This window comes from Lepisosteus platostomus, chromosome 17 (assembly GCF_059453375.1).
Source record: "Lepisosteus platostomus isolate fLepPlt1 chromosome 17, fLepPlt1.hap1, whole genome shotgun sequence".
Lineage (NCBI taxonomy): Eukaryota > Metazoa > Chordata > Actinopteri > Semionotiformes > Lepisosteidae > Lepisosteus > Lepisosteus platostomus.
In genome coordinates, this window is record NC_142627.1 from 13,270,165 (window position 1) to 13,296,549 (window position 26,385).

General features: G+C 38.9%; 1 protein-coding gene across 3 annotated transcripts in view; it reads left to right on the top strand.

The window, feature by feature from the left end:
• Positions 1-26,107, top strand: part of spred2b (sprouty related EVH1 domain containing 2b) — a 43,642-nt gene extending 17,535 nt beyond the window's left edge. For 2 of the 3 annotated variants that reach the window (XM_088610106.1, XM_088610107.1), the window contains exons 2-6: positions 10,197-10,374; positions 11,587-11,755; positions 13,483-13,547; positions 22,080-22,235; positions 22,724-26,107. In XM_088610106.1, the coding sequence (XP_088466232.1) occupies positions 10,197-10,374; positions 11,587-11,755; positions 13,483-13,547; positions 22,080-22,235; positions 22,724-23,392 (1,237 nt within the window). In that variant the 3' untranslated portion in view covers positions 23,393-26,107. Of the gene's footprint in view, positions 1-935; positions 1,028-10,196; positions 10,375-11,586; positions 11,756-13,482; positions 13,548-22,079; positions 22,236-22,723 lie in introns of those variants that run through there. The other variant, XM_088610108.1, reaches the window with a different exon arrangement.
• The last annotated feature ends 278 nt before the right edge of the window (positions 26,108-26,385 follow it).

Genomic DNA, 26,385 nt, shown 5'->3' on the forward strand with positions numbered 1-26,385 from the left:
GTTACTGTCGGTACATAACAGAAGAGCAACATCTTTCACCTTCAATCATCAGACTCTGGCTTGTCCAAATCAGTTTTTTTGCTTTCCCTCCTGTTGAAATTAAGAATTGAAAGACACTTGATGAAGAGGATAAGGTAATTTCCCCCCCCCGTGTTGAAAGCGCTCTAACTGTTTCCAAGCTGTTGAATTGACATTGCTGACATTCATCTTGATTGTTCAGGGCTTGTCCATCATGTTTTGAGCGATGGTTTGGATGAAACAATTAAATAAAGGGTAGGACCATTACTTAAGCATTGTTTTTATGCCTGCTAACTCATCTATTTGTATTAGTATTTTAAAATAGGTTTGTTGTAATCTCTTTCACACAGACCACTTAGTTACAGGTATGTGTGGTTCTGAGAATCACAACTGGTGAGATATACTCAAAACCCAATAATCTTCCTATTAATAGGAATTACTGCTTTGCTGCCCTCTATTTAAGGCAGTTTTTAGAAGATCGAATTAATCCCAATGGCAAGACCAGCATCTTGATTATTTCTAGTCCAGTTTCTTCGGAACCATATGCAGCTGGGTGAATATTGAGTGTTTCACAGTGCTTAGCCGATCTCTTGTGTGGTTAATAGAAGAGAGGAATGTGGAGCTAATAATCTGGGATTGAAGTGGTTTGACCTTGATTTGTTTATAGGCAAGAAACAGGATACATTGTTTGCATAGGATACCAAGGAAGACCATGAGGAAGTACAAATTTAGATTGTACTATATACCAACAGGTCCCCAGATCTTAGCAGACGATGAGGAATTGAGTAACTTTCCACCTACTCCATGTTGAGTACTGTTTTGAAGCATTTTAGGTGATTGATTTAAAAAGCATATTAGAACCGTCCCCTAAGTTGCAGTGACCTCACAATAGACTGTACCAGTGACACAGTGACAGTGGCCCGACACTCAGGTGGTAAGTGAGCTGGGCAACTGTCTGAGGAGCAGATGGAAACGAGGCAAAAATGAGACTAATTCCAGTCTGAACAAGGTGACAGGAGGAATCATGGTTGCAGCCGCCCTCATGCATTCTGTCACTCAGTGTGTGGAAGTTAAAATGCAGCCAAAAGGGCTATAACTCTTATCACTCATGGGTTTTTTTTTAGTTATCCAGATGGTCTGGCTAATATGCTGAAGGGGATGAAAAAAAAAGCCCCATATTTTGTTCCATTTTTCGTGGAGTTAATACAGCATTTGGGTTAATTATATTCAGCAATAGACGTGTTTGAGGAAGATTCTTCCAGGACTCTATATCTAGCATTGAACGGTATTGTTAAAGACTAAGACGATGTATTTGTGTGCTGAAAATATGCTTGCATGCCTTTTTAGAAAATATGAATCAGAAAATGGCTGTTGTGACTTTTGAGAAAAGGCCTTTTCTCAAAAGCTTTTGGAAAATTTTGATAAAGTGCTCCGTAAATGCCCCTCAATCTCTTCAGGTTTAAAGGATATTAATGTATACTATAACATGTACAGAAATGAGCAGTTGTGTAAGGTGTTGTTTAACTGCCTTGTTGCAGAGTATGAATCGGCAGATATTCTTTTCTGACTTCTTGCATCTATGCCTCAGTACACTCTTGTAACTTTATGAACAGATACTGTACCATAATGCAGCACATTCTCTGACCGAGACTATAGTTTTCAATTGCATTTTCTTGTAAGAGCATTTGTTAAAATTTGATTGTTATGGAATAGAAATATAAAGTGTTTAAACTTTTTTTCAAATAGGTACCAAACTAGGAAGACATGTTTAAAGCAGAATAAAAACACAGATTTTCCTGTGTTGTAATTTCGCACAATCATGTGGTGTCTTTAATTGTCATTTACAGTTTAAGCCTCTGCTGTATTATAATTGCAGTACATTCGACTGTTGCACATTCATTAAACCCATCCGCTAGCTCACTTGTAAAATTATTGCATCTATACAGATGACTGCCATGAACAAACCATGGGCTCCAAAAATGTCTAATTTGAGACCTTTGCAGTTCAGGGTGTTTTTAAGATGAATCCCAAAATATAGCCATGGAGCTTATTGCACAAGGGTCTTTCATTAAAATGTTAAAACTGTTAAATCCAAACTGTTTTGAGGGAGATCCGTTGTGGCTGTCGCTTTAGAAGCAACATTTAAAAATGGAAAAGAATGAGAATCTCTAGGTTCTTGCCTCAGTTTGCTGGAGTCTTTACCCTTCCACCATTTCCAAGATGTAACATGCAGGGTGTCACAGGGGTTAAAATGTAACCATGTGCTTTAATTGTCAGTTTTTGTTAAACATTACCCTCAATCATAGTGCTTGAGTCCAGTGTTCAGGCAGACCCGGGGTGTTTACATGTGGAGTTTGCATGTTCTCCCTTTTAAGTCTGGGTTTTCTCCAGCTTTTCTGATTTCTTGCCACCTCCCAAGGACATCCCATCTAGGTTGCCTGGCGTCTCTAAACTTTCCGTGTGCAGGCGTAAGCTCCACGATGGACAGGTGTCAGTTCCCTTCCATATGAGGAGCAAGCAGCCTTCCGATAAAAGATGAATGAGGAGTACTCTTCCTGTTACTTTTTTAAAAGTAATTATAACCATGCCCAAATCTGACCTTTTTGCGACAGAGCACAGTTTATCAAGCCCTTCACTCCATGCATTGCGTTATAACACGAGAAAAAGGACGTGGCAGTTGCCTGTAAACGATTTAGAGAGCTGCTTAAAAAAGCCAAAAGTAGAAAATGGTTTGCTGTCATCATACTCAAAAATATATAATTGACATGTAATCACTTCAGCGAACGGTAAGCTTTGTTGTAGCTCAGGTTAAATAAACTTGTACAGTTTTCTTTCTTGCTGCAATAGTTGTGCAATAAGGATACAGACCAATAATAAGTAGATTTTAAAAAGGTATAATAAAGGGTATAAAACAGCCATTTTAAGAGAAATTTTATGGTCTCGATTGGTTTGATTTGCAAGGATGATCAAAATACCAAATTCCCCTAATTAAAAGGATAATAATTAACTAGCATTTTTTAAAATGAGTAATCAAGCGCTACATTCTAGAAGTGTTTCAGTATTCTGGTAAAGTCATGGTTGATTGATGTTTGGCTACATGTTTCACTTTTTTTTTTACTGCACATCCATTATAATGTAGTTTTGCCTTCTATAGTGCAGAACTACACTGGGAACAACTCTCCAGGCATGTTCTTTTGTGGGTCTGGCCCTTTAATTGATCCCGATCAATTTGATCTTCCAAGCAGTGTTTCGTGAGGCCACAGATCTCATTCAAGCTGAGTGGATTTGACACTGATTATTCATGCACAGGGCCATCACAATTCTGTAAGTGGCTTTAAGTCTCTCTCCAACCCTCTGAACTTCAGGTTTGTTACTATTAAGTCTTCTTAAAGAATGCTAAGAAATGTTCAGTCAGCACTTCAATTGAAATTATAGTTAAGAAGTGTCTTGTTATGAATGGCTAGCATTTAGAAGCAAATTTATCTTAAACACATTGCTATCTCTTATTATGTCCACTTCACAGAACACAAGGTGAGGCTACGATTTTAAGAATTTAATAGAAATAAAAGCTTTTCTATAATCAGAGTTCTAATATTTTAGATATAAAAGTTCAACAACAAAATTCTAAATTAAAAATAAATACTACAGTTTGTGTGATCTCCATTCGAAAAAGTTCAACAGAAATTTCATAAGTTTCTGTAATGTGGTAAGAGAATTATTTTTAGGGTAGGATGCTCTACACATCTTAAACATCCTGTCCCATTTCATCTCAGCCCAACCGTGTGAAATAGATCACAGACTATTTCTCTATATACATTATTGTCCACTAGAAAATTGATACAAATTAGCCATAATTGATTGGCTGAATGTAGTTGTTCTATTTTAGTTCTGTGTGCACATTTAGGTTTAAGTGACTTTGTATGACCTCTGTTCGGAAAAAGGTCTGCCTTCCACCCTGAACTGTGTGCTTTATCCAGATATATTTTTAGGTACAGACAGACATTTAAAAAAAAAGATAGTAGTTCTGATGATTTTTTCCCCCGATCTGCCTGTCGATGTTTAAATGAGTTGTTGGACTTCCTGTAGTTTTATTTTGTAATAGGAATACTTTGAATAGAATATTTTGGATAAAATATAGAGGCCTCGTGTCTGGCTGTACATATCTTCTTGAAAATATATTGGGCATCAGTCAGGAATGCAACTATGTGGTGAACTGTGAACATTGGAAAATAACACATCAGTAAATGATAATTGATCACATTTTAATAGTCGTTATCCATGATAGGCCATCTCTTTCAAGGGCTGAGGGTTTTTGAGACCTTGTGCCGCATGCATTCATAATGTATATTCTTAATTGCCATTTTCCTGCAGGAAAGATAAATATATTATGAATTATAATTTATCACTAAGTACATCTTAAAGTCGAAATAACACCTTTACAAATTTTCATTTGAATCGGCTGTTCAGTTCTGTCGCTTGAGAACTGGAATATATAATTCCAACTCTGATCTTAATAGCTTAATGAGCTCACACATGGCTTGTTTGGACAAATTAATTTACTCTCCCAGCTCTTCAGGTGCTGGTGCTTTAAGGGGACCTAGGAAACCTGTAGAGACAATGGTCCTCCATGACGAAGACTAGAGAACACTGATTAAAACAAAATATATAATTTAAGGCTTCATCATCTCCCATCAACTGTTCAGATTGCAGATCTGCTATCAGAAATATTGCAAAAATGCTTTTTTGCTGAATGCAAATTGCTGAATCCAGCATTTTCAGTGGTGACACATGGAGAGGCTAACATGTTAAGGGGGTTTCAAAAATCTTTTCTTTAAACATTTTAAAATATTAGCCATCACCTAACATGAAATAGACCTCTACAAAATTTACTGCAATTCATTTTTCAATTTCCACTGCTTGCTGTACCAGTTGCTGAAAATGAGAATACCTCTCTTTTCTCAGACTCAGATGTTTTGAGTGCAGTTAAGACATTCTTTTATAATCAAATAGTCTATTAAAACTATCTATGTGTTTATTATTAATAATATTAAATTCATACAGCAGCAGTGTCATCTCCACAAATGCTTTCTACCCTAAAGGAGTAATTACATCTTTTCAGGAGTTCTGAAAAATAACACATCAAACTTAAGTCCCGATCAGCTTTTGGACTTGATAAGCTTGAAAAAGGGTATTACTTTGTTTTCCAGATATCCCTTTTCTGATACAAAAATGTCAGGAAGAAAAGGGAAATTTAATCAATCATGTACTTACATTTAACAGGATTCTCCCATGTGAAGTAGTTATTGGTATTTTAGATATCTAAAGGGAGGAAAGACGGGAAATCTAAAATAACACTGTCCTGCCTTTATTAGCCACCTTGAGATGTACCCCTTGTCTGGAGCTGCTATGCGGGACCCTCTGTCCACGTGGTGTTACTTTAGTGCTAAAATCACTGATAAGACAGTACGAGGTGGTGAATGAGTCTACTGTATAGGGTAGTAGGATTTGTTAGACAACCTTAATAGATCATTTAGGCATTCTTCATTATCTGCAGTACCGAGTCTATACTCAGAAACCATATCAAGCTGTTTCCTAAAAACACCTTCTTGACATTTTCAACATTTTCTTGCTCTTGTCGTTTGGTAAACGTATGGTTTCCTTATCAGGCAGTTAAGATATGTCACGGGCTTCTTCATTTGTAGGTATCTTGATGGACTCCTAAGTATGAACTCAAAGGGGAATTAAGTCATTGTCAGTGGATTATTTTCCCTGTAATGAATGAATAAGCATGACGTTAATTTGCCTTTGCTAAATGTATGCAAATGCTTGTGTCAGAACCCAGTTCAAATAATTCTTCTAAGTGTTATGCCTGTAATAAAGTGCCAGAAAAAGGTTAACCGAATGTTTTCTAACTTGTAGAATGTGTTGAGCAATTTCTCAATCGGGCCCTTTGGCACAAACGCTGTAATCCCAGGTTTCATTGAACTACCTGCTGCCAGCACATAGCAAAGCATGCCACTGGTGTTTGTTTAAACTTGCTTCGGCTGAATAGTGCAAGGAAGAGTTGCCTAACAGCTGAAGTTATAATAATAATTGCTTACACTTATATAGTGCTTTTCTGGACACTCCACTCAAAGCGCTTTACAGGTAATGGGGACTCCCCTCCACCACCACCAATGTGCAGCATCCACCTGGATGATGCGACGGCAGCTATAGTGCGCCAGAACACTCACCACACATCAGCTATCAGTGGGGAGGAGAGCGGAGTAATATAGCCAATTCATAGATGGGGATTATTAGGAGGCCATGATTGGTAAAGGCCAATGGGGAAATTTGGCCATATGTGGATATTGATAGCGAGATGGTAAGCAGGAGTTTTTGTAGGTCTGCCTACGATTATTCTGTGATAGTTTTTGGAATGGTGCTCTTGCCTCACAACTGTGGGATCCTGGGTTCAATTCCAGCCTGAGGCTTGGCCTGTGCAGAGTTTATACAGTCTTCCCTTGTTCATGGGGTTTTTTTTTGCCAGGTGCTGCAGTTTTCTGTCTCTGCACACAGTTATGCTGGCTATTCTAAATTGTCCCCTTCTGCATGGGCTAGTAAAGAACTTGGAGTCTCTTCTGGTCCAGGGGTTTGATTAATCACATGTAGGACAGGCTCCGTTTTTCCCCACAGCCCTCACCAGGATGAGGCATCCCAATAATGGATTGATGAATTGTGTTTGAAATGGGTGTCTTGTAACAGTAGTGAAATGACCACACAAAATATTTTTCCTTTTTAGTAAGTACAATTGGTTATGCTGCAGTTTGTCTCGGATTACTCTGTCACAATATAAAATGATACCATAGTGACTTTATATTTTTTAGAATTAATACCTACTGACTGCTGTAAGCCGTGAATGTGTGGTATAGTCTTTTCAGGAATTAGGAAACCTCTTCCAGTGGAAATGCTCCTGGTTTTTTTTGTCCTTCCCAAAGACCCAATATTTCTAACATGGAGATCATAAAGCTTTCAGTTTCCAGACAGTAACAGTTTTTCTTCAGCTGTGGCTCACAATGGCTAATTGGGATTGCCTATTGATGTACTTAATGTGATCAAACAGTCTACCCCATCATTGCACACAATGCCCCCTAAATTAATAAACCACATAAAACAGCCATTCTGTTTGTATGTGGGTTTTCTGAACACCAAAACTTGTTCTGCTTCTTTTCCTGTGCAATGAAATGTCAATGTATTGACATGTTTAGGTATGGACACCAAAGAATAAAAATAATGTAACTATTAGTTTTCCATACTGACAGGCTTTGTCTTGGTTACCTGGAAGAAAGAGAATGCAAAAAAAGCCAGGGGATGTATTGAACCTGAATGTGGTTGGATTTCAACTGTAAAAGCTGCAATACCACAGACACGTCATCCTAATTATCCTCGACAACGTATACCTCTAAACAGACGATCGTTAAACAAGCTCAGGTGTTTAAAAGTACAGTGAAGGATGCCGTCTTCTGCAGCTTTATGCGTGTCCTTTGATTGTTTAAGTTATCATAGGTCTAAGAATGTGGCATTTCGTTTTTATGGTCTTATAGATTGTTAACAGTATCGGTCATGAAATTGAATTGGTGCCTTCAGAGGCGGCTTTGCTGTTCTTGTCATTTTTATCTGCTGGCAGTGTGCTGCTAAAGAAAGCAGAATGTGAGGGGGTGAGTTTATAAAATTGAAGAAAACAAATTTTTGGTTTCATGTCACAGATGGTAAGAAATGACTCAATTACGATTTAAAGAAGACTGCTTCGATAAATGACTTTCAGACCTCCCAATTTGTTCATCTTAAATGCACTTACAGCTGTATATGCATGTTCACCTTTCTGTTTTTTTGGGGTTTGCCACCACTTGAAGGCTTTCCTTCATGTCCCACTAAGAGTCTGTGCTTGCAGTGTGGAAAACAATCTTGAAGAGATGTCAGGAGAGCTGCGCTTGGCTCAGACAGACATAGACTTGCCTGTAACGAACCTGTTTTGCAAATTGAGACAAAGCGGAGATCTGCATACTTTGATGCGGTTAGAGGCGAGCATCACAATTTTAATATGTAGGGCCTATTTTTATTTACAAATGTGAGATGAACCCAGATACCCACGCCAATGACTAAATTCCCTGCTTCAACCAGGCCCCCCAGGGAGGTCTTCTAATCCTATACTAAAGCAAAATCAAATCAAACAAAATTATAACCTGTAACATACAACCACACTAAAGCCTCAAACATTCTAAAGCCTTTGTTCCACTTTGTAACTGAGGAAAGAACATTCAGACCGTTTTCTGTCATACTGCTCAAATCAAAGATGCACAAATTGGAAAAGTCTCAAATTGACTATTTACAAGTAACAAAATGGAAGAAACTGATCTTTTTTTACAACTGAACTCAATGGCGAACTCAAGATAAGGGTATCTCCGTTTTCAGTATTTCTGCATTAATACTAGACAAAGGTTTTACCTTTTTTTGTAAAATAGAGATTTGGGTACTTTCTAATTCTATTTAATTGTTTTGCTTTAAACATTTATCTAAATAAAAAAAAAAGTTTTTCTCTCCTGTCTGTAACAGTAGCTCAGCTTCTACTGGCTCTGAAAAGTGATTTTAATAAGAGTGTACTCATGAGAACCGTCAACCATTCTTCCAATCCACCACTAGATCCTACAGTCCCCCCCAGCTCAGACCCCTCTTTCCCTTTCCCCATGCCTCTGTACACCCACAACAGTTGGATCTCACTGTGAATCATTCTGCTGTTTGCAGGAAAAGCATTAAAACTGTGCAGATGGGCTCTTTTACATGTTTGTGGATCTAGGTTTTGATTTGTTTTTTTGCTGAAAAATAAGGATTTCCTATGAATTCAGTAGTTGCATTTACATGTAGATACAACGTAGGGTATTATAAATTCAGTAAGTGCTATATGCTCTGTAGAATGTTAACTTCCAGTATTTTTGCACTGTAGCGGACTCCCTATTGACCAAAACTGCTTCCTTGTCTCTGGTTGAAAACCAATCACATTAAAGAGAAAATGGGAATTAAAATAGCAAGACCAGCATCATTATGCTTTATGTGTTAATTAGGCACATCACAAAAGACTTAATTGCTACCACAGCCAGCCGAGGGACTGAGTGGAAATTAGCCAGTGGACTCAATGAAGTGCACAATGCATCTCTGTTACGTTTATGGGACTTCGATGTCTGAACTGTGTTGTCCTTACCAAGCAGCATAAAATAAAATTAGGACTTAACAGGGCTTTGCATCCTCCTTTGTTTTAGAAAATTTCCCCTGCATTTCTGCTACTTAAGCCTTGGGGCTCTTCCAATAACATGAACAATTTATTGTAGCAAGAAATGATAAATATTCTGTAGCAAAAGCCTCTTAGGTGACTTTGAAGAATAAAAAAAGGTTGTAATAGTGGCTTGTGAAGCTTGATCATTGAAATCGCTATCCCCTGTGACTCTCTACGTATCGATTTTGTGTCAGTCTCCGTTGTCCTAAGATGCATTGTGCTCTGAGCACCTCCCTGGTTAATTATTTAAAAGGTAAAGTGAAGTAACCATATATGGCTGGCTTCCTGCTTAGCAGGCAGTGCAGTTGGCAATTAAGCGTCCCAGCAATGAAATGAAGCAAGTTCAAAAGAAAACTGCAGCAGTGTTTGACCTGTGTGCTTTTGTGACATTTTTCTTATGATTAATTCTTGGAAGAAGAAAAACATGAGGGGTGCTTATGTTGAAGCACACGCCCAAATACCTTTGCTCAGAGGGTGTGGTGATGGCAAGTATGCTACTCAGTCACGGTGCTCAAGGCTTAGTAAAGTCAAGTCTGCTATTACTGCATTTGTGTGCTACAGTGGGGATTTCCCACTCTTCATAGTCCCTTTACAGTTTTGTTTCCAGTCATTCCTTGGTGCGGAGTTCTACTAGGGTTTCAAATGAGAACTGTTCACTTATGGGGGAGCAAACTTTGTCAAACGCCACGCAAAATTATTTCTTGACTAAAAACTACATTGAAACAAAAGAGCATGGGGTTGTTTTTGTAATTGCAGGATTTTGTAGTTGATTTTGTCACTAGGAAAAAGGGGCTTAAAATTTATTTTGCCTTTTCTACATTCGAAGACTGTTTTGATGTCTGACCGAACCCTCTTTCTCTTTCCTGCACAGTGACAGCTACATTGTGCGTGTCAAAGCAGTGGTTATGACCCGAGATGACTCTAGCGGAGGATGGCTTGCACAGGAAGGTGGTGGTCTGAGCAGAGTTGGCGTCTGTAAGGTTATTCACTCGGAGCTGGGCGGGAAGAGCGACTTCCTTATTCACGGCGAGCGCCTTAAAGACAAGCAGGTACTGATGGCCGTGTCTTCCATTTCAGACTGCCTGTCTCAAAATAATAAAAAAAAACACCCTTTGCCTTGAGTAGGCTTATATCAAAGACCAATCTTCTCGCCGTAAAGACAGCTGGTCACAGACTTTGAAGATTTTCTAACAGACACTGGGGTCCCACCGTTTGTAAAACAGAACACAGCATGACTCATCTTTAAAAGACGCCATACCACCTGGTATGCAGGATGAATCCCACAACTGAGAGATTACCAGTCTCTTTCTGGTTGACTGTTTGGGAGTTTGTCTGTCCCTGGTGTCCCAGACACTGTACAATATACAGGACCAAAGAAAAGGAAACTACATGGAAATGCATTTGAAACAGAGGCACTTTTTGCAAAGGGTTGTGAGAGTATGGAGCAACCTACCTGCCATGTTGCTGAAGCCGATATCATGGCTTCTTTCAAGAAATGGCTGGATGAGATCCTTGGATCAATTAGCTACTATCAAATGAGCTAGGTGAACCAAATGGCCTTCTCTTTTCTGTAACCCTTCTTATCTTATGTAGATCATTTTCCAAGGTCAGTGAGAGGTACAGTGCTGAACTCAAATCGAACAGCGCTTCAGTTTCTCAATTATGCTATAATCGAAGAAGGCTCATTAATCTTCAAAAAGCTGCCATGGAACCTGGCAAAATGTATCTAAGTCCTGTGTTATCTTGAAGTTTTGTTTTTATTTTCCTGAGGAAATTGTGTCATTAATTAATACACAATACATTATGTGTTCATTTAAACCTGGATATTGTGGACCCTCATCCTGTCAGGGAATGTCTTTGTTGGGTAGCACTTCACTGAAATTATTCATGTTGTCCCCTAAAACAAGGGGACTTAGGAAAGGAAGAAAAATAAATCTGTGGATTTTTTTCTAAAGTGCTTAGGACCATTCCCCAAGAGCTGCAGTCTGTTGAAGACTGTCAAAATAAGAACGTTATTTCACACATAGTGATGGAGTATTTCCTTGAAACAAAATCATTGAATATTACTTTGCTCTATTAGAAGTCTGTTCTCAAAAGATAATCTAGCCAATTAAAACTGAAAGTGTTTTGACGGAAGGGCAGAAAAAAATAGGTTGTTCAGGCTTTTTGGATAATTTAAATGTAACTTCTGTTGGTACTTGCATGTTTTCGGAAATATTTTTTGGGGGGAGGGAACCTCATCTTCCTCTGTTTTCTTTCAGGTAATTCTGGAGTGTTTCTTGAAGAAAGATCTGATATACACCAAGGCAACTCCGACGTTTCACCACTGGAAAGTCGACAACAAAAAATGTGGACTGACTTTTCAAAGTCCTGCGGATGCTCGAGCGTTTGACAGAGGCGTACGGAAAGCCATCGAAGACCTGACTGAAGGTATTCTGCTTGAGAGAGCTCCTCGGGTGTTTTATTGAATAAAAATACTAGGGTTCTGACATTGTCAAATATATCCGTGTTTTGTTTCAGTCTTTGGGGGATTCAGTCAAATCTCATTAAGAAGGAAAATGCTGAAAATTTGATTACAGAGTTTACAAAATGTTATAAATTTACTTCTACAGCTCTTAACAGAGTTCGGTTTAAACTTCATTCAATGTTACATCTTGTCACTTCCTGCACTTACTACTGCAATAGACCCTTTTGACCATGTCTATTTTCCTTATCCTTTTGAAAGCTAACACTTCTTTTCATGTCTGTCAATAGTTTTAGTATAGCTAATACATTTTTTGTAAACATCCTTTGTTAATTCTTTTAGTTATGCAGATTCATTTATTTTAACATGATTTGATGACGTAAATTAAAACTGAAATTTTCATTCATTGCCATAGTTGAAGCTATCGGTGTATTTTTAGGGCTTTTGTTGTCATTTGTACCTTTTTTGTAACGTGTCAATCAAACCCATAGAAGGCATTACAGGGATGTTGCATCTTACCTTCCTTTTGACAATAAATTTACATGTGCAGTTTCTGTGTGGATTAAACCAAAACTCTGTACACCTCAGGTACCACCTCCTGAGCACTGTCTCTTTCTTAGAAGAAACCTAGATCTCAGATGTTCAGTATGTGGGCTAAATGGTGTAGACAGCAAGATGCAATTTTCTGACCATTCGGAGCCGTGTGCAATTAACCTTTCACCTTTTCACATCGCCCGTTCTGTTCGTCTCAGAGTGACATACATTAAAACAATTTTATACCAGAAATCAGTGGGGGTTTTTTTCCTCCTTTGATTGTGAGGATCATTACTGCTTCATACACTTTCTTTTCAGTTACATTGAGGCCCTTTTTTGTCTGTTTCTGATTTAACCAGCACATCATCTTGTATGTGTGAGTATGTATTCCATTACCAGAAAATCATTAGTGGATTTAATTCCATTGCTGTTTCTTTCTTTGACCCATTTACGTGGGTTTAAAGCCAAATCCCGTAGCTGTTCTGTTCTTCATTTTGCCTTTTGAGCCAATCGCAACATAACCATGATTTATGCCTTCAAGACACTTGTAAGTAGAAACACAAGGCTTCAAACTGGAGGCCATTTCCCTGAGTGAATAACAAACTGTTTTTCAAAGACGTTCTTCAGACCTTTTTCTTTCTTGACTGTACTGGATAGCAACACATTTAGAAGTAGTAATACATGTTCAGTCTACCTAAAACATTTATCCATACCATGTCCTTATCAGGGTAGGACTTAAGTTCTGTTGTACGCTCATAATAGTGCTTTATGTTTGCTTTTTTTGTGTAGAATAACTTTTTGAATGAAATCGTACCTCTGTAATGGTGTGGTACTGTAATAGTGGGTTTGATCATAGTTGTCTTTTTTTTATTGTCTATGGTGTTGTATTTTATATGGTCCAAGCAAGACTATAGGTTTGCTCAGCTGTCATGGAATTCCATGCATGTTTTTTTTTTTTCATTAGAGCAAACTACTTTTTGTCAATATTTTTCATGCTTTTTGTAGTGAGACAAGCCAGTGTAACTGAAAGGACAGAGCTGGAAGAAGCAGATTAATTGCATACTAATTCTGCCTTCAGTAGCAATAATTCATTCAGCAATTTAACTACCAAAACCAAAAGCTCTTAATATTGAGTTGTTTTCTTCCATTTTCTTCTTAGGATCCACAACCTCCTCTTCGACAATCCAGAATGAGACTGAGGTTGGAGATGATGATGTGTTCACAGTAAGTTTCAACACTAATGCAGAGCTCAGCCTTTTCAGTTCAGGACATCCTTAGTGAATCACTACTGGTAAACTCCTCATATGTGCAGTTGGTCTCCTGTCTCTGAACGAACCGCTTATCCTGCCTTAAGTCACAGTTTCCCTTGAATATTTTTACTTTATTTGAATGTTTCCTCACAGCTTTGTTGTTTTTTTAACCGTTCTATTTTTCTGTTTATTTTTCATTTGAAGTATTTTGACGTGCGTGTGAAGTTTGCCAGAAGTGCAGAAGCTTTTGTTGTTATTTTTGTTCAGAGTCTAGTTGGAAGAGATGTCCCTTTGTTTTCTTGAGATTGTCAGTGTGATAAGAGGCCAGCCAGGTTTCCTGTAGTGTTTTGACCAGACTCTCCCGACACTTGGCATTTCATTTGTTTCCGTTCTTTTGTCACAGTCATAGGAGATGAACAACAGCAGGCTGGGTTAAAAGGTGATTTCCTGTACTCCACAGTAAAGCTATCATTAGCAGCTGTTTCCCAGCTGCCTGCCAGGGTGATTTATTGGTGCATAGGGAAAAAGGGAAGCCTGCCCATAGAGCTAATGGTTTACTCTTGACAAACAATCTTTAGAGGAGTCACATAAGCTCAGACAGAGCTGGTCACCTCTCGTGGCACAACCAGAAAATATTGAGAAGACAGCACTCTCGGTGTAATAATGTGCAGCCATTTCAGGCTGTCATGGCTTTGCGTTGCTCCATAAGTACGCATCTGTGTCATCAGGTCTGTCAGGGACTCGGTGACACTTGGCGGAGTATTGATTGGTTTAGTACAAGAGGAATCCACTTTCATATTATTGACAACTGTCGTTTTCTTTAAGACTTTGACACTTTAGATTTGCAGGAATTCTGTTTGTTATTAAAGGTGTACTTTTTCTTAACACACTGTAGCTTGGATACTTTGTGTAACCCTACAGCCTCTTACTGGAAGATGGACAAAACAGTAATTCTATACAGGATTTCTGTGGTGATATGTTATGTTGCCTGGGATATTGGTAGTTGTCTCACTATAATGACCAGGTACTCTACAGAGTAGATATACATTTTAGATAACTATTAGGATGAAACTGCTAGAATCTTGGAAAGACAATAGATTATGGTTGTCTTGTTTTCAAAGTTTTATATAATTCTTTAGGAGGAGAATGCTTCGTGTGCAATTCAAATGTCACAGAAATTAAGCTGCATCCCAGTTTTAGGGTAGTGTGAACAAAAGAGGCTCCACGGCCGAAACGTTGTGTTCTCTTTCTTCTTTTTTTCAGCATGGAATAAACCTATGAGGTGTATATTGTACAGCCTCATGTTTGAGCCTAGATAAATGAATTATGTCGACCTTATTGCTTTTAAATTTGTGCTTCATCTCGTATAATCCCGTGTTGGATGGAAGTTACGTTATGCAGAGGCAGTGGGGTAGTGGCTTTCATGCCTATCATTGCTGGCTGGAAACCTGGGTCTTCCGAAGCCATGGAAGTGACCTTTCCTGAAATTCCCTGCACAAGTCAAGTCACTGCAGACAGCAGCAATGCTGTTCTGGATTTACAGCTTCTGAGGCAGGGAGGGTACATTACTTCTGAACTGTTCCAGATAACACAGCCCATACTTAACCCTTGTGAGTACTTAAGTTCAGTTGTTGAGGGACACTGACAATCTGTGGTGTTCCCAGTTGACTAGTTGTTGAAAGTTAGTTTTTTTTTAACAATTTAAAATGGCATTTTCATTAACATCTAAAAGCTAAAATGTTTGCGTTTCTCTATCCTTGCATGTGAAATATGACTCGAATGTTGAACATCTTACTTATTTTCAGGTTGAACCTGTTCTCCCACACTGCTTAGCAAAAAAAGTCTGAATATTTCAATATGTAAATCTTGAGTTTTCTGTCTGGGTATTCCACATTATAATTATAGCACTTCCTATATGTTTATTACACTCATTACTTTTGCTATAAAATGTTAGTGATGGATTATGGGTGGCTTGTAATTATTGTAATGCCAGTTTTTGATCTTGTTTTAAAGAAAAATAGAAAAGGTAGAATATCTATATAATAGTTTGATTTCTTTGACCCACATAACTCTTAATGTCCATCTAGGATAGAGACAGTGTTCTGAGTTACACATTACTTTATTTAATTTTTTCTGGCAGTGCAAAAGCACTTATAATCCCTTCAATTTACACTTTATTGAGATTAGATTTTTTTTGTTAACTAAAATGTGCAAATACTCAACATCTGTTTCCTCGCACTATGGAAATAAAACCTCTTTAATTCCAAGAATGCAAGTATTTTATTGTTGTGAATAGTTCAGTTTTGTTGCATCCTAATTCTGGCACTGTTCAGTAGAATACTGAACTATATGAAACCACACATAAGGTTTATCACGCAAACAAATGTAAAAAGTGCTGAAAATGTCAATAAATCTGTTCCTCCTTAAAAGTTACCATCAAAATGCTGGTACAGCTCTAACAGCAGTGTTATGTCACATATTTTGAATAGCCCTAATTTCCACAGTCGAGATCTTTACATGAGTCATCGGGACTTTAGCAGTTCTGTCTCAGCCCAGCAGCAGAAATGCAGCATAACAGTGCTGCAAAGGCTTTTATACTGACAATGATAATTGTTTATTTTACTGCAGGCTTCTCTCCAGTAAGTAGCCACTCCTGATAGGTAGTAATACGTGAGGTTAGTTGGGTTTCATGATTTCCAAAAATAAACCTCATCGCCGCGGAAGGTGCCCCCACCTTTCTTTGTACCCACACGCGATTAATTTTTACATCGACGTATTCTGCACCACTGCATGTAGGCAAGTTTGTTTGCGTGCCTTGTACAATCCTGCTTAAAAAACACAGAACTTACTCTGATGTAACACTGCCAGTGCTCGGCAGTGAGTTTTCTTAGCAGCTGAGATGACTTCTGTGGAGTTGGATAGAGCCAGCTGTTTCTTTTTCTGTTTTTGGTTCAGATATTTAGATGATATTTTGGTTATGGGAAGGTTCACAGTTCGGCTGCACTCGGCCTTTCACGGCATTTGTGGCCTGGGACACGTTATTGATGACGTCACTCAGATGACGTGATGTTTCATGTTCCTTGTCTAAGCAGTTTTCTCCCCCGCTTTTCTCCTACAGCAGTGTAATAGGTCATGTATCTCTGGAAGATGTCTGTGGCCAGTATTCTTCTGTAATTGTTTTTTCTCCTTCCCCATGGAATTGGGGTATAAAAGAAATAAAAGTTAAAAAACAAAACATACAAAACATGAAAGCCCTGGATTTTAGTAGTGTTGCACAGCTGTATGGGTAGAACCTAAGTGGTTCAGACAGGTAATTCTACTTTGTCAAATATCTTGGAGTCTTCGATGTGCAGCGGCCTATAGAAAATCACCCCTTACCCGCATTTAGGCCTTCGAGGAAATCAAAAAAAACCTCTCCACAAAGCAGGGGCTGTTTTCTGCCTCTGGAATGGTTTTTGTGTTCTGAGCTCTTGGCGGCTGCATGCAGAACAGGCCCGGCTCAGCTTGTAAACATTATGTTGTTCAAGAAAGAGGCAGCATTGGCCGGGTGACAGGGAGATGATTGACAACTTCCTGTTAGCACTGAAAAAGGATCAGGGAATTGCCTTGCAGAGAATAACACCACGCGCAGAGCAAGGCCTGAGGAACATGCTGGGAGGAAGTGGGATCTGAAATCAACAGCCCTGAAGAGAGCCATGCCTGGTTTTTGTGCACCCTTGCTTTTCAAAACTCCCAGTTCCCCACCTCCCCTGGCTGGTTCAGACCATCTGTCTTATTGGTGACAGGAAGGAGTTTAATCAGAGCCCAAGGGCAGACAACTTTTTTTTTTTTTTAACTCCTGCTTTAGAAGAGTTAGCTTGTAATTTCCACAGGATATTCAATCTTGGGAACAGGATTGACATTAATCTATTGCTGCTGAAATGTTTACATAGCTGAGTGTACTTTTTTGTAAAAGCGCAGTTGTACTTTCATGAATTACACGGTTGTTAATATTGCTTTTATTTCTTAATATTTATTTATTCCCTCTGGTGATGCAGTGCTTCCACATTTTTTCAAATCAAGGTTTTGGAACGTTTCTTCAGAGCCCTGTCAAAGCAGGGAGGAGTAACTCATACCAGAAAACAAATCCCCAGATGACAGTTACGGCAAGTCCACACTGTAGAAATGAGCTCTTTAATTACCCCTTTTAGGGCCTGTTTTTCTGTTTAGGACCTACAGTGTTCTGTTCTTTGTATGTAATTGCTGTTTTGGCAAATTCGAAAACATCAAATGCCACCTTCTTTGTTAACTTACAGTTGCATCAATTACAGAGTTCCAATTTTCGTGCCAAAGTCACAAACACATCAGACAATTAGTTTTTGACATGTATTATCCCACTGTCCATGTACCTTCTCCAAATTACGTTCAGGGAATTTTTTTCTGGAATTCTTTGTCGTGTTCTGTCTGACAGGTTCGTTATATCAGCACAGCTTTGTTTTAAAGTGAGTGAGATTTATATAATTTAACGTGCTTTGTAAACGTACGACAGCCTTCTTCAATTTCTCTTCCATAACTAAATGTCAGACATTTCAAACCAGTACACTGATCTTCATTCATTATGGTATGAAGCCTTAATTAGTGGCACAGATCAATTATTTTTACTTAAGTTTAATAAGTTTTACTTATGTTTTGTTTAGTTTAATAATTTTTGAAGTCACTGGGTAGATGGGATGAATGGCCTCCTCATTTGTATCGTATTTAATATTATACAAATGCATAAATGGTTGTATAAATCTAAGTTCTGCAGTGGAAGCATCTGTTTTGGTGTATATAGACAACCTGAAAGCATTCACATTCTACATTCCATGCCTGGTTAATCCCAAGATTAGCAGCCATATCATCCTGCATCTTACAACTGCCAAACCACTGAAGCTCAGCAGATGTGAGCCTGGTCAATACCTGGATGGGAGACCTCCTGGGAAAGCTGAGGTTGCTGCTGGAAGAGGTGTTAGTGGGGCCAGTAGGGGGTGCTCACCTAGCTGTCTGTGTGGATCCTAATGCTCCACACAAAACATTGTCGTCCTTCGTAAAACCAAGGTCCTGACTCTCTGTGGTCATTAAAAATCCCAGGTCATTTATCGAAAAGCATAGGGGTTTTACCCCGGCTTCCTGGACAAATTTCCAATTGGCCTTCACCAATGATGGCCTCCTAAAAATCTCCTTCTATGAATTGGCTTCATCACTCTGTTCTCCTCCCCACTGAGAGCTGATGTGTGGTGAGCGTTCTGGTGGACTAGGTTTGCAGTCAAATCATCCAGGTGGGGCCATACATCGGTGGTGGTTGAGGGGAGTCCCCATTACCTGGAAAAGGCTTTGTCTGGAGTGTCCAGAAAAGCACTATGTAAGTGTAAGGAATTATTATTATTAAGCTGAAATGTGCACTTATCGGGCAATGGTTCTGTTTGAAAGAAAACAAAACACAGATTTTTGTTAATTACAAAACATGTAATTGCTTTCCTCCAACACTATAGGATGTACGGCGTAGTGCAATTATGCTGATACAGGGCATTTTGTGCAGTTGCAAAAATATTTGAGTCCTGAAATGACCCATCAGCACTTTTCGTTGGCCATGTCTCACTTTGAAAAAGTTTGCGATTCATGTAGTTTAGAATGAACCCAATGCTACAAAAAGTCATCTTCAAATAAGTGTTACAGCAAAACCCCTTTGAAGTCGCACTTATCTCTACTCTGAAAAATTCCAAAGAATTTTAATTTTTCTTTCCTGTTACAATCGCCTATTATTAAACCTCAGATCTATTATTTTATACTGCTTTCAGTGTAAACATTTGAAAGGGTCTGTGCTTTTAATTATCTTTAGCAGACGGACCCGGTTATCCTTCTCAACATATTTTTAAATCATGTTGGCTTAAGCTTTTGGCAATGCTGGGAGGGAGGCCTGTATTATTTTTGGCTCTCTGTTCTAAAGTCTTCATAGGCACATGTAAAAAAAGAGTATCAAAACCTTCTGGGCAGTACATCCCGGGTTGCTTGTGTTTATGACACTTTCAAAACTCATGGCAGCTCCAGGCATGTACTGAAAGAATACATTTTGGTATTTTACTTTTTGAGATTTTATAAGCATATATAACCAAGTAACATGTCTTAGGATGCACGAACATCAGTGGACGTTTTGGACTTTCATCGTATTCCGTATGAAGGCTTTGAACACTGTTAAAGGTTGCCTATTTTGAGTCTAATTTGTCCAGACTCACCCCTGGATGGTCACTTTGTCTGAAGGTTTTCATTCTAACTTTTCTCTTAATTTCCCAGTTCCACCCAGTTCATAAACAATTCTACCAATTATTGTTTAAACTGGACCATTTTCAAAGCTTCACTGGGTCCTAAGATTTAAAGAGACTATAAAACGTGCTGACCTATGACCCTCCACGTCTAGGATTAGATGCTTCTGCAGCATGAGAACAGTGCTCTTTAAATCCTTCGTTACAGGACACTATGGTCTGCAGCTCTACTTTGAACTTTATTTTGTTTAATGTGTGATGAGCAGATCAAAGTCGCCTGGTACTGGTGCTGGGGACCATATACTGTAGTGTTTTATAGAAGTTAAACTGTATTGTACCATAACATGCAGGGACAGATTAGGGCAGCTGTGTGTTGTAACAGAGCATTAAAAAGTAAGGTAGAAAGCCACCTTAAAACCATTAGGTGTAGCGATCTGGTCTACCAACCCTTTCTGACCAGCTGTGTACTACTACTCCAGAACTCGAGCACAGTAATGAAGGTGTTAATTGCATTGCAGGAAAGGTCTTCATACCCCAACTAAAACAGGGCTGTTTTTCTTATAGTATAAATAACTGCAGTGCTCTGGCTTTAGTCGAAGTTTCCTGAATACTCATGGCACTTGAACTGATGGTGTTAAGTGTAAATGAGAAGTATGTGTGGAGGGGGCAGGAGGGTTAGTTAAGGTTTCAACCTATTTCATTTTTCCTCACCTCACGGCTGAATTCAGAATAGTACACGTGTTTTTTTTTTTGGTTTGGTGGGGAGGGACAATGTGGCTTGCCTGAGAAAGACCAGACAAAAGAGGTTTATTTTCCAGTGTAGGTAGAGTGCCTTAAATGACGCAGCTGTGTTCGAAATAAACCCGTCATTGGAAAGGAGACCCAGAGGGAGATAAGAGACTGGCAGTTCTTGCTTCATTTCACCCTTGACTTCAATAACACCACTTCAGTGCCCGAAGTCTCACTTCCACCTGGCACAAAAGACTGGCACTGCCAACTAGGCTGGCGCCACTTCAGATCAAAACTATCTTTGTTTCCGAAACATATTGCTTGCAGTTATTGAAAGACAGGACTTTTGTAGCCTATTCTAATGAAAGAGAGAGACTTCATTATTTATTTGGCCATGTAATACAAGTATTAGATGAAGTAGGCCTTGTTTGAGGGAGGAACAACAATGTATTTGAGGTCAGACTTTGCAGATGCAGTTTTGTTTTAAAACGTTTACACAACTTTCAATGGGTGTATTAGGATTGTTAATGACTTAGTGTAGTCAGGACATTTTTAAAGTATAATCAAAAGGATGGCACCTCTTAAAGTCACATACTGGTTTATTGGACTAGAATTTCTGATCCAGTAGGAAGAGTGCCACCTGCATTTACGTATATATTATAGTGGATTGAAAAAGTTTTGTCCACCAGTGAGGTATGAGAGTGAGACCTTGTTTCACCAAAGAGTTACAGCTTTGGTTCACAGGCTTTTCATAAATAATGTCAGCGGATTTCATCGTGGTGCACAACGAGATCTTAATCAAATTCTATGGCTGCCTTGCTGGTGATGCAGCTTACTGATTTCAATAAATTCCTAACAGAATAACAGCCATGGTTAAGGTTTTGTAAGTTACTGAATGCTGAATTCACCCCACTCACCCTACCAGATATGTAGTATTTCAATTCTTTAGTCTTTAAGTATAAATTATGGACGAGACAAATACAGCAAATGACCAGTAATTAATTCAGAGCTAATTTATATTATAATGGTGCAAACCATTCCTAATGTAGAGGATCTCTTTTGATAGGACAATGTGAGGTTTGGAATATTGTGTGAAAGAACATTATCCTGTTTAATAGATTTAGGATGGTCTGTCAAGTGCTGCCGTAACAGATTTGAGTGTATTTTAATATCATTTCTTTGACCCTCTTTTTTTGTGGCCACATCCCCTCAGGTTCTTTCCATCCACAAAAGCACATGGACAGATTACCAGTCATGTTCCCTTAGTATGACTTGAAGTCCAATCAGATTAGGTTCCGTTAGATGTACAGCTTGTAGATTCATCCAAAGAGACAGTCATTCTGGCTGATTATTATGCAATGCAAGTTAAGACATTTTCTGCTTTTCCAAATCTCAGCATTTAGAAATTGCAGAGGACTCTTGTTAGATAACTTGAAGCTGAATTATGATTTTGTTATAATATTGTAATGATGTGCATTTGTTTCGCCCCATCAATAAAGAACGCTACGGATAGTTCTTCGAACTCTTCCCAAAAGAAGGATCACTCTATGCAGGCGCTAGCCTCCCCTAACTTCTGTGAAACCCGGAGACATCGCTGTATCCTGGGCCACTTGCACGACCATTACAGCCCCCCAGATCACTACCTTCTGGATCAGGTCAGTCTCGTCAGTCCCACAAGCAGGGGGGCCTGCCATTGTACACCAGGATGTTTACTGAATGTTTCAATCTGCTGTCGGTTGTGTTCTGATTTCTTGTGTATAGACTCGGGCTCTTTGTATGCGTTCATCAAGCTGTGGGGTCTTCCCTTTGATCTGTGGGGAGTTCTGGTACAATGACATGCTCTTTTTTAAAAGGAAGGGACTGGTCTGTTCACAGTAAAATTAACTTGAAAAGCACAGGCATTTCTTTCAAACCCCAAAAGGAACCACAGAATTTATGTGCTTCAGCTTCTTGTTTTGTTTCTTGCTCAGTGGTACCTGCACAATTAAAAAAGAATGTGCAGAATTGTACATGTTTACAAGTTTGTTGCCTTCCTGTTGACTAGGACTTAAGTTCCAGCAACATTGGTTACCCTTAGAAACCATTTACATTCACGGTGCTGAGATGTTTTCTGTCAATTAACCGATTTTCTTCCTCTTGCTAGTCCGTGCCCAAGCTGCCCCGTCACGTCAGTTTCCAAGACGATGACGAGGAGATTGTCCGGATCAATCCTCGGGAGAAGACCTGGCTGACGGGCTATGAGGACTACAGGCATGCGGCCGTGCGGGAGAAGTTCATTGACCCCGAGGAGGTCGACTCCTACGTACATTTTGCCAAAAGCGACGCCTCAAAGCACGATTACAACTACCCCTACGTCCCCAACTCTGACTTTGGCCACAAGGAGCTGAAGGGCAGCGGGGGTGGTGGGGTGGTGAACACTCAGCCCCGATCTTTCAAGTCCAAGGCCAGGAGGCGGAAGGAGGATGGCGAGAGGTCAAGGTGCGTGTACTGCAGGGACATGTTCAACCACGAGGAGAACGGGAGAGGCCAGTGCCAGGATGCCCCTGACCCTATTCGAACCTGCATCCATAGGGTCAGCTTCATGTGGTGCGCAGACAGCATGCTTTACCACTGCATGTCTGACCCCGAAGGGGACTACTCGGACCCGTGCTCCTGCGACACCAGCGACGACAGGTTCTGTCTGCGCTGGCTGGCCCTGGTGGCGCTGTCCTTCCTGGCACCGTGTATGTGCTGTTACCTGCCACTGCGGGCGTGCTACCAGTGTGGGATGGCGTGCCGCTGTTGTGGTGGGAAGCATAAAGCAGTGGGGTGATAAGCTCTGTGTTTTCTTTCTTCTGAATTTCCAGATGGGGGGGGCGATATAAAAGACACACGGTGGCTTGAAGAATTTGTTTCCCCTCCAAGTGGATTTTTCTCCAGCCTCTGGCAAATGGAAACCTCCGTCTGTTTGGGCCTCTAGCGTCACAAGTCATGCATTATAAAGGACTAACCAATGATTACTCATTTATATGTAACAGGTACTTTATATTTTTACACTGATTTGTTTTAAGAACTTGAATTTTTTATGTTGCGTGTGGTTGATGTGAGCAGAGTTTTAGTTTAGTTCTTTTGCTCTAGCTTGCCAAATGAAGATCCCTCATTTCTCCTTTTGCGTGCAAAGGTATCGGCAGTTAACTGGCGTATATCCCCTCCCTAAAAAAAAAACCACCCGATTCACCCTGACGTGGAGTGTATGCGTGCATTTCTGTGTGTGCATGTGCATTCGCCGTGTGCGCTTGTTAGGAAGGTGAAATGGAATGGTAGTGGTGTGTCACAGCATAGTATTTGTTACTAAATTGAAGCCGAAATTGCAACCTAAGCAGCTTAAATATAGACGTCCACCGTTTGTAATTCGCAGAACATCTTTAATAATTGATCCTAAGCAGGCTAACCTTTTATTGTTTTGAGAGTAAGTATTAGGTGTTTTAAGTTGTAATGTTTAATGTCCAAAGAAATCAACAGGCTTTTTTTCCTTTGAATTGAAATGCCAGCCATAGGGAATGGGGGAAAATAACATTGTCCCATAACATAAGCACACTCATGAATATGAAAATGTGAGCAGCTGGAGTAAAGGTTAATCATCACTTGTAGTATTAAAGGTGCTTTATTGTTATAATGAAAAAAACGAAAACACTAAGATTTTTTTTTAATTCAAAAATTGAGCCCATGTTCGGAAACACAATCTGTGCAAACCTAAAAATATTAACCCATTTAAGGTGGTGTGAGGCAGTTTTGTGATGAAAACGAAGACTGTGACCTTTGCATTGTTTAACAGCATTATCTTAAAAAGATTTCAAAATCTTGGTTGTCTGATTATGAGGGGTTATTATTTTCATGCCATTTTGCCAAATTATTTTGAATGCATTTTTCTACACGCCCCCCCAATATAATTAAAGATGTAAAACATGTCTTGAATGTATTCAAAATACAACTACGTCTTCTACGTTTTCCCCACATAAAAGGAAACTTAATATGTGGTACAAGCTACATGAAGCTCTTCCATTGGTGTGGTGAGTCTTCACTGATTAACCTTTATCAATATATCCGAGAGAGCAACACAGTTTTATTTTACCCATATTCAAAGCTTGTAATTAGCTTGAAAAGAGTATTTTTGTAATATATTTCAATAAATGTCCACATTTTTTAAATTAAAAATAGCAATTATAGCTAATGGCATAGTACAATCTGAAGTTCTTATGCAGCTACCAGTGGTCTGTCAAAGTCAGTGGGGCTGTTCCTGCTAATTCTGCTTTCTGTAGGGATTGCCAATGGCAACAATGCCCATTGTCCATTAAAATGGTCTGAAAGCAGGAGAGAACACCCGCCCCTTCGAAAATCATGCATAGAGAATTACTTGTCAGCCTTTGATTTACATAACTGTACCAGTTTTACATTGTATACAGATATTTAGCTGCAAGGTTGAGCTCTTTGGCTCATTTTGTAACCCTATTCTTTAGCTTTTTGCTGCTTTTGGTGTTAGGCTTAAATATTGGTTACAAAAGAAAGGGATGAAATTAGTCTAGAATAGCTAATCAATAAGGGTGACATTGAAATTTGTATATAGACTTTGTATGTGTGCATATATATATACATGCATATATATATGTGCATGCAATATGTTTAATAGAAACACAAACCAGCCTCAAAGTTAATACTACCCTATGACCTTACATGTAGGACAACCTGTAAGGTTTTATCTTTGTAAGAAGCACAACACTAATACAAAGTTTTATAAATATTGTGCAAGTTACTATGAAGTGCCCCAAACTTCTTGTCATGCATACGTTGGTATGCACTTAAGTTTTCTTTGTCCTGGTGTAAATCGATAGGTATTGAAAATTCTCAGTGTACTCACTTTCTGGTCGTTGAAATTGTAATGGAAAGGTAGGAAAACAGGTGGATGGATTTTTGTATATAACGTTCTCATCGTCTCCCTCTCCCAAGGTCTCCAATGTGTATTGTCATCCTAGTCAGCTTTGCAATACTGGCATCAGACATTGTTAGAGAAAAATTAAATTTTATTTTTGTATCTGTGGTAAGGAAGTTAACCAGAAGCATCTTCATCTGTTTGGTGCACAGTTTAGCTAATGCACACATTTAAATATTTAAAGAAAGTGCCTGAAGCATACTGAACATCTACTATCTCCTTATATACTAAAACAAAATAAAATAAACCCTGTTGTATTGATTAGTTTTGTTTTTTACAATAAGCATTTTTACCTCTGTAAAAAGCAAAAAAAATATATCAAGTGTATGATGTACATTTTTAGTTCTATTTTTTTTATTGTTTCTAATATGTATGATTGATGTAGCTCTTGCTTTACAAAAATGTACTGTGTAAATATCAACACATCATATCGAAATACCGGATCAATGGTCTGGCCAGTACGTAATTCTACATTTGTGTCATATGACATGTTATGTCTGCTTCCAATGTATTATGGCAGATAAGAGGGTAAAATAAAAATGAAAAGAAAAAAGTTCAAAATGCTTTGCTTTGGTGGTAAAGAGAAATTTGAGATTGTTTTTCCCTTTTTTATAGTTCCTGTCCACAATGCGCAGAGTGCTTGTGGCAGTTTGTGTCTAGAGGTGTGGAGGTAACTAGTTTCTGCATGTTTGTTCTCTAGCAAATTAATTCTTCTTACGTAGGTCTTGCAACCACAGATACAGAAGTAGTTGAAGATAATATTAATATGCATTTTGGTCTGTATGTCTTTGTGTAATGTGGTAGTTACAGATTTGCACATGTGCCTTAATTGTATAGAG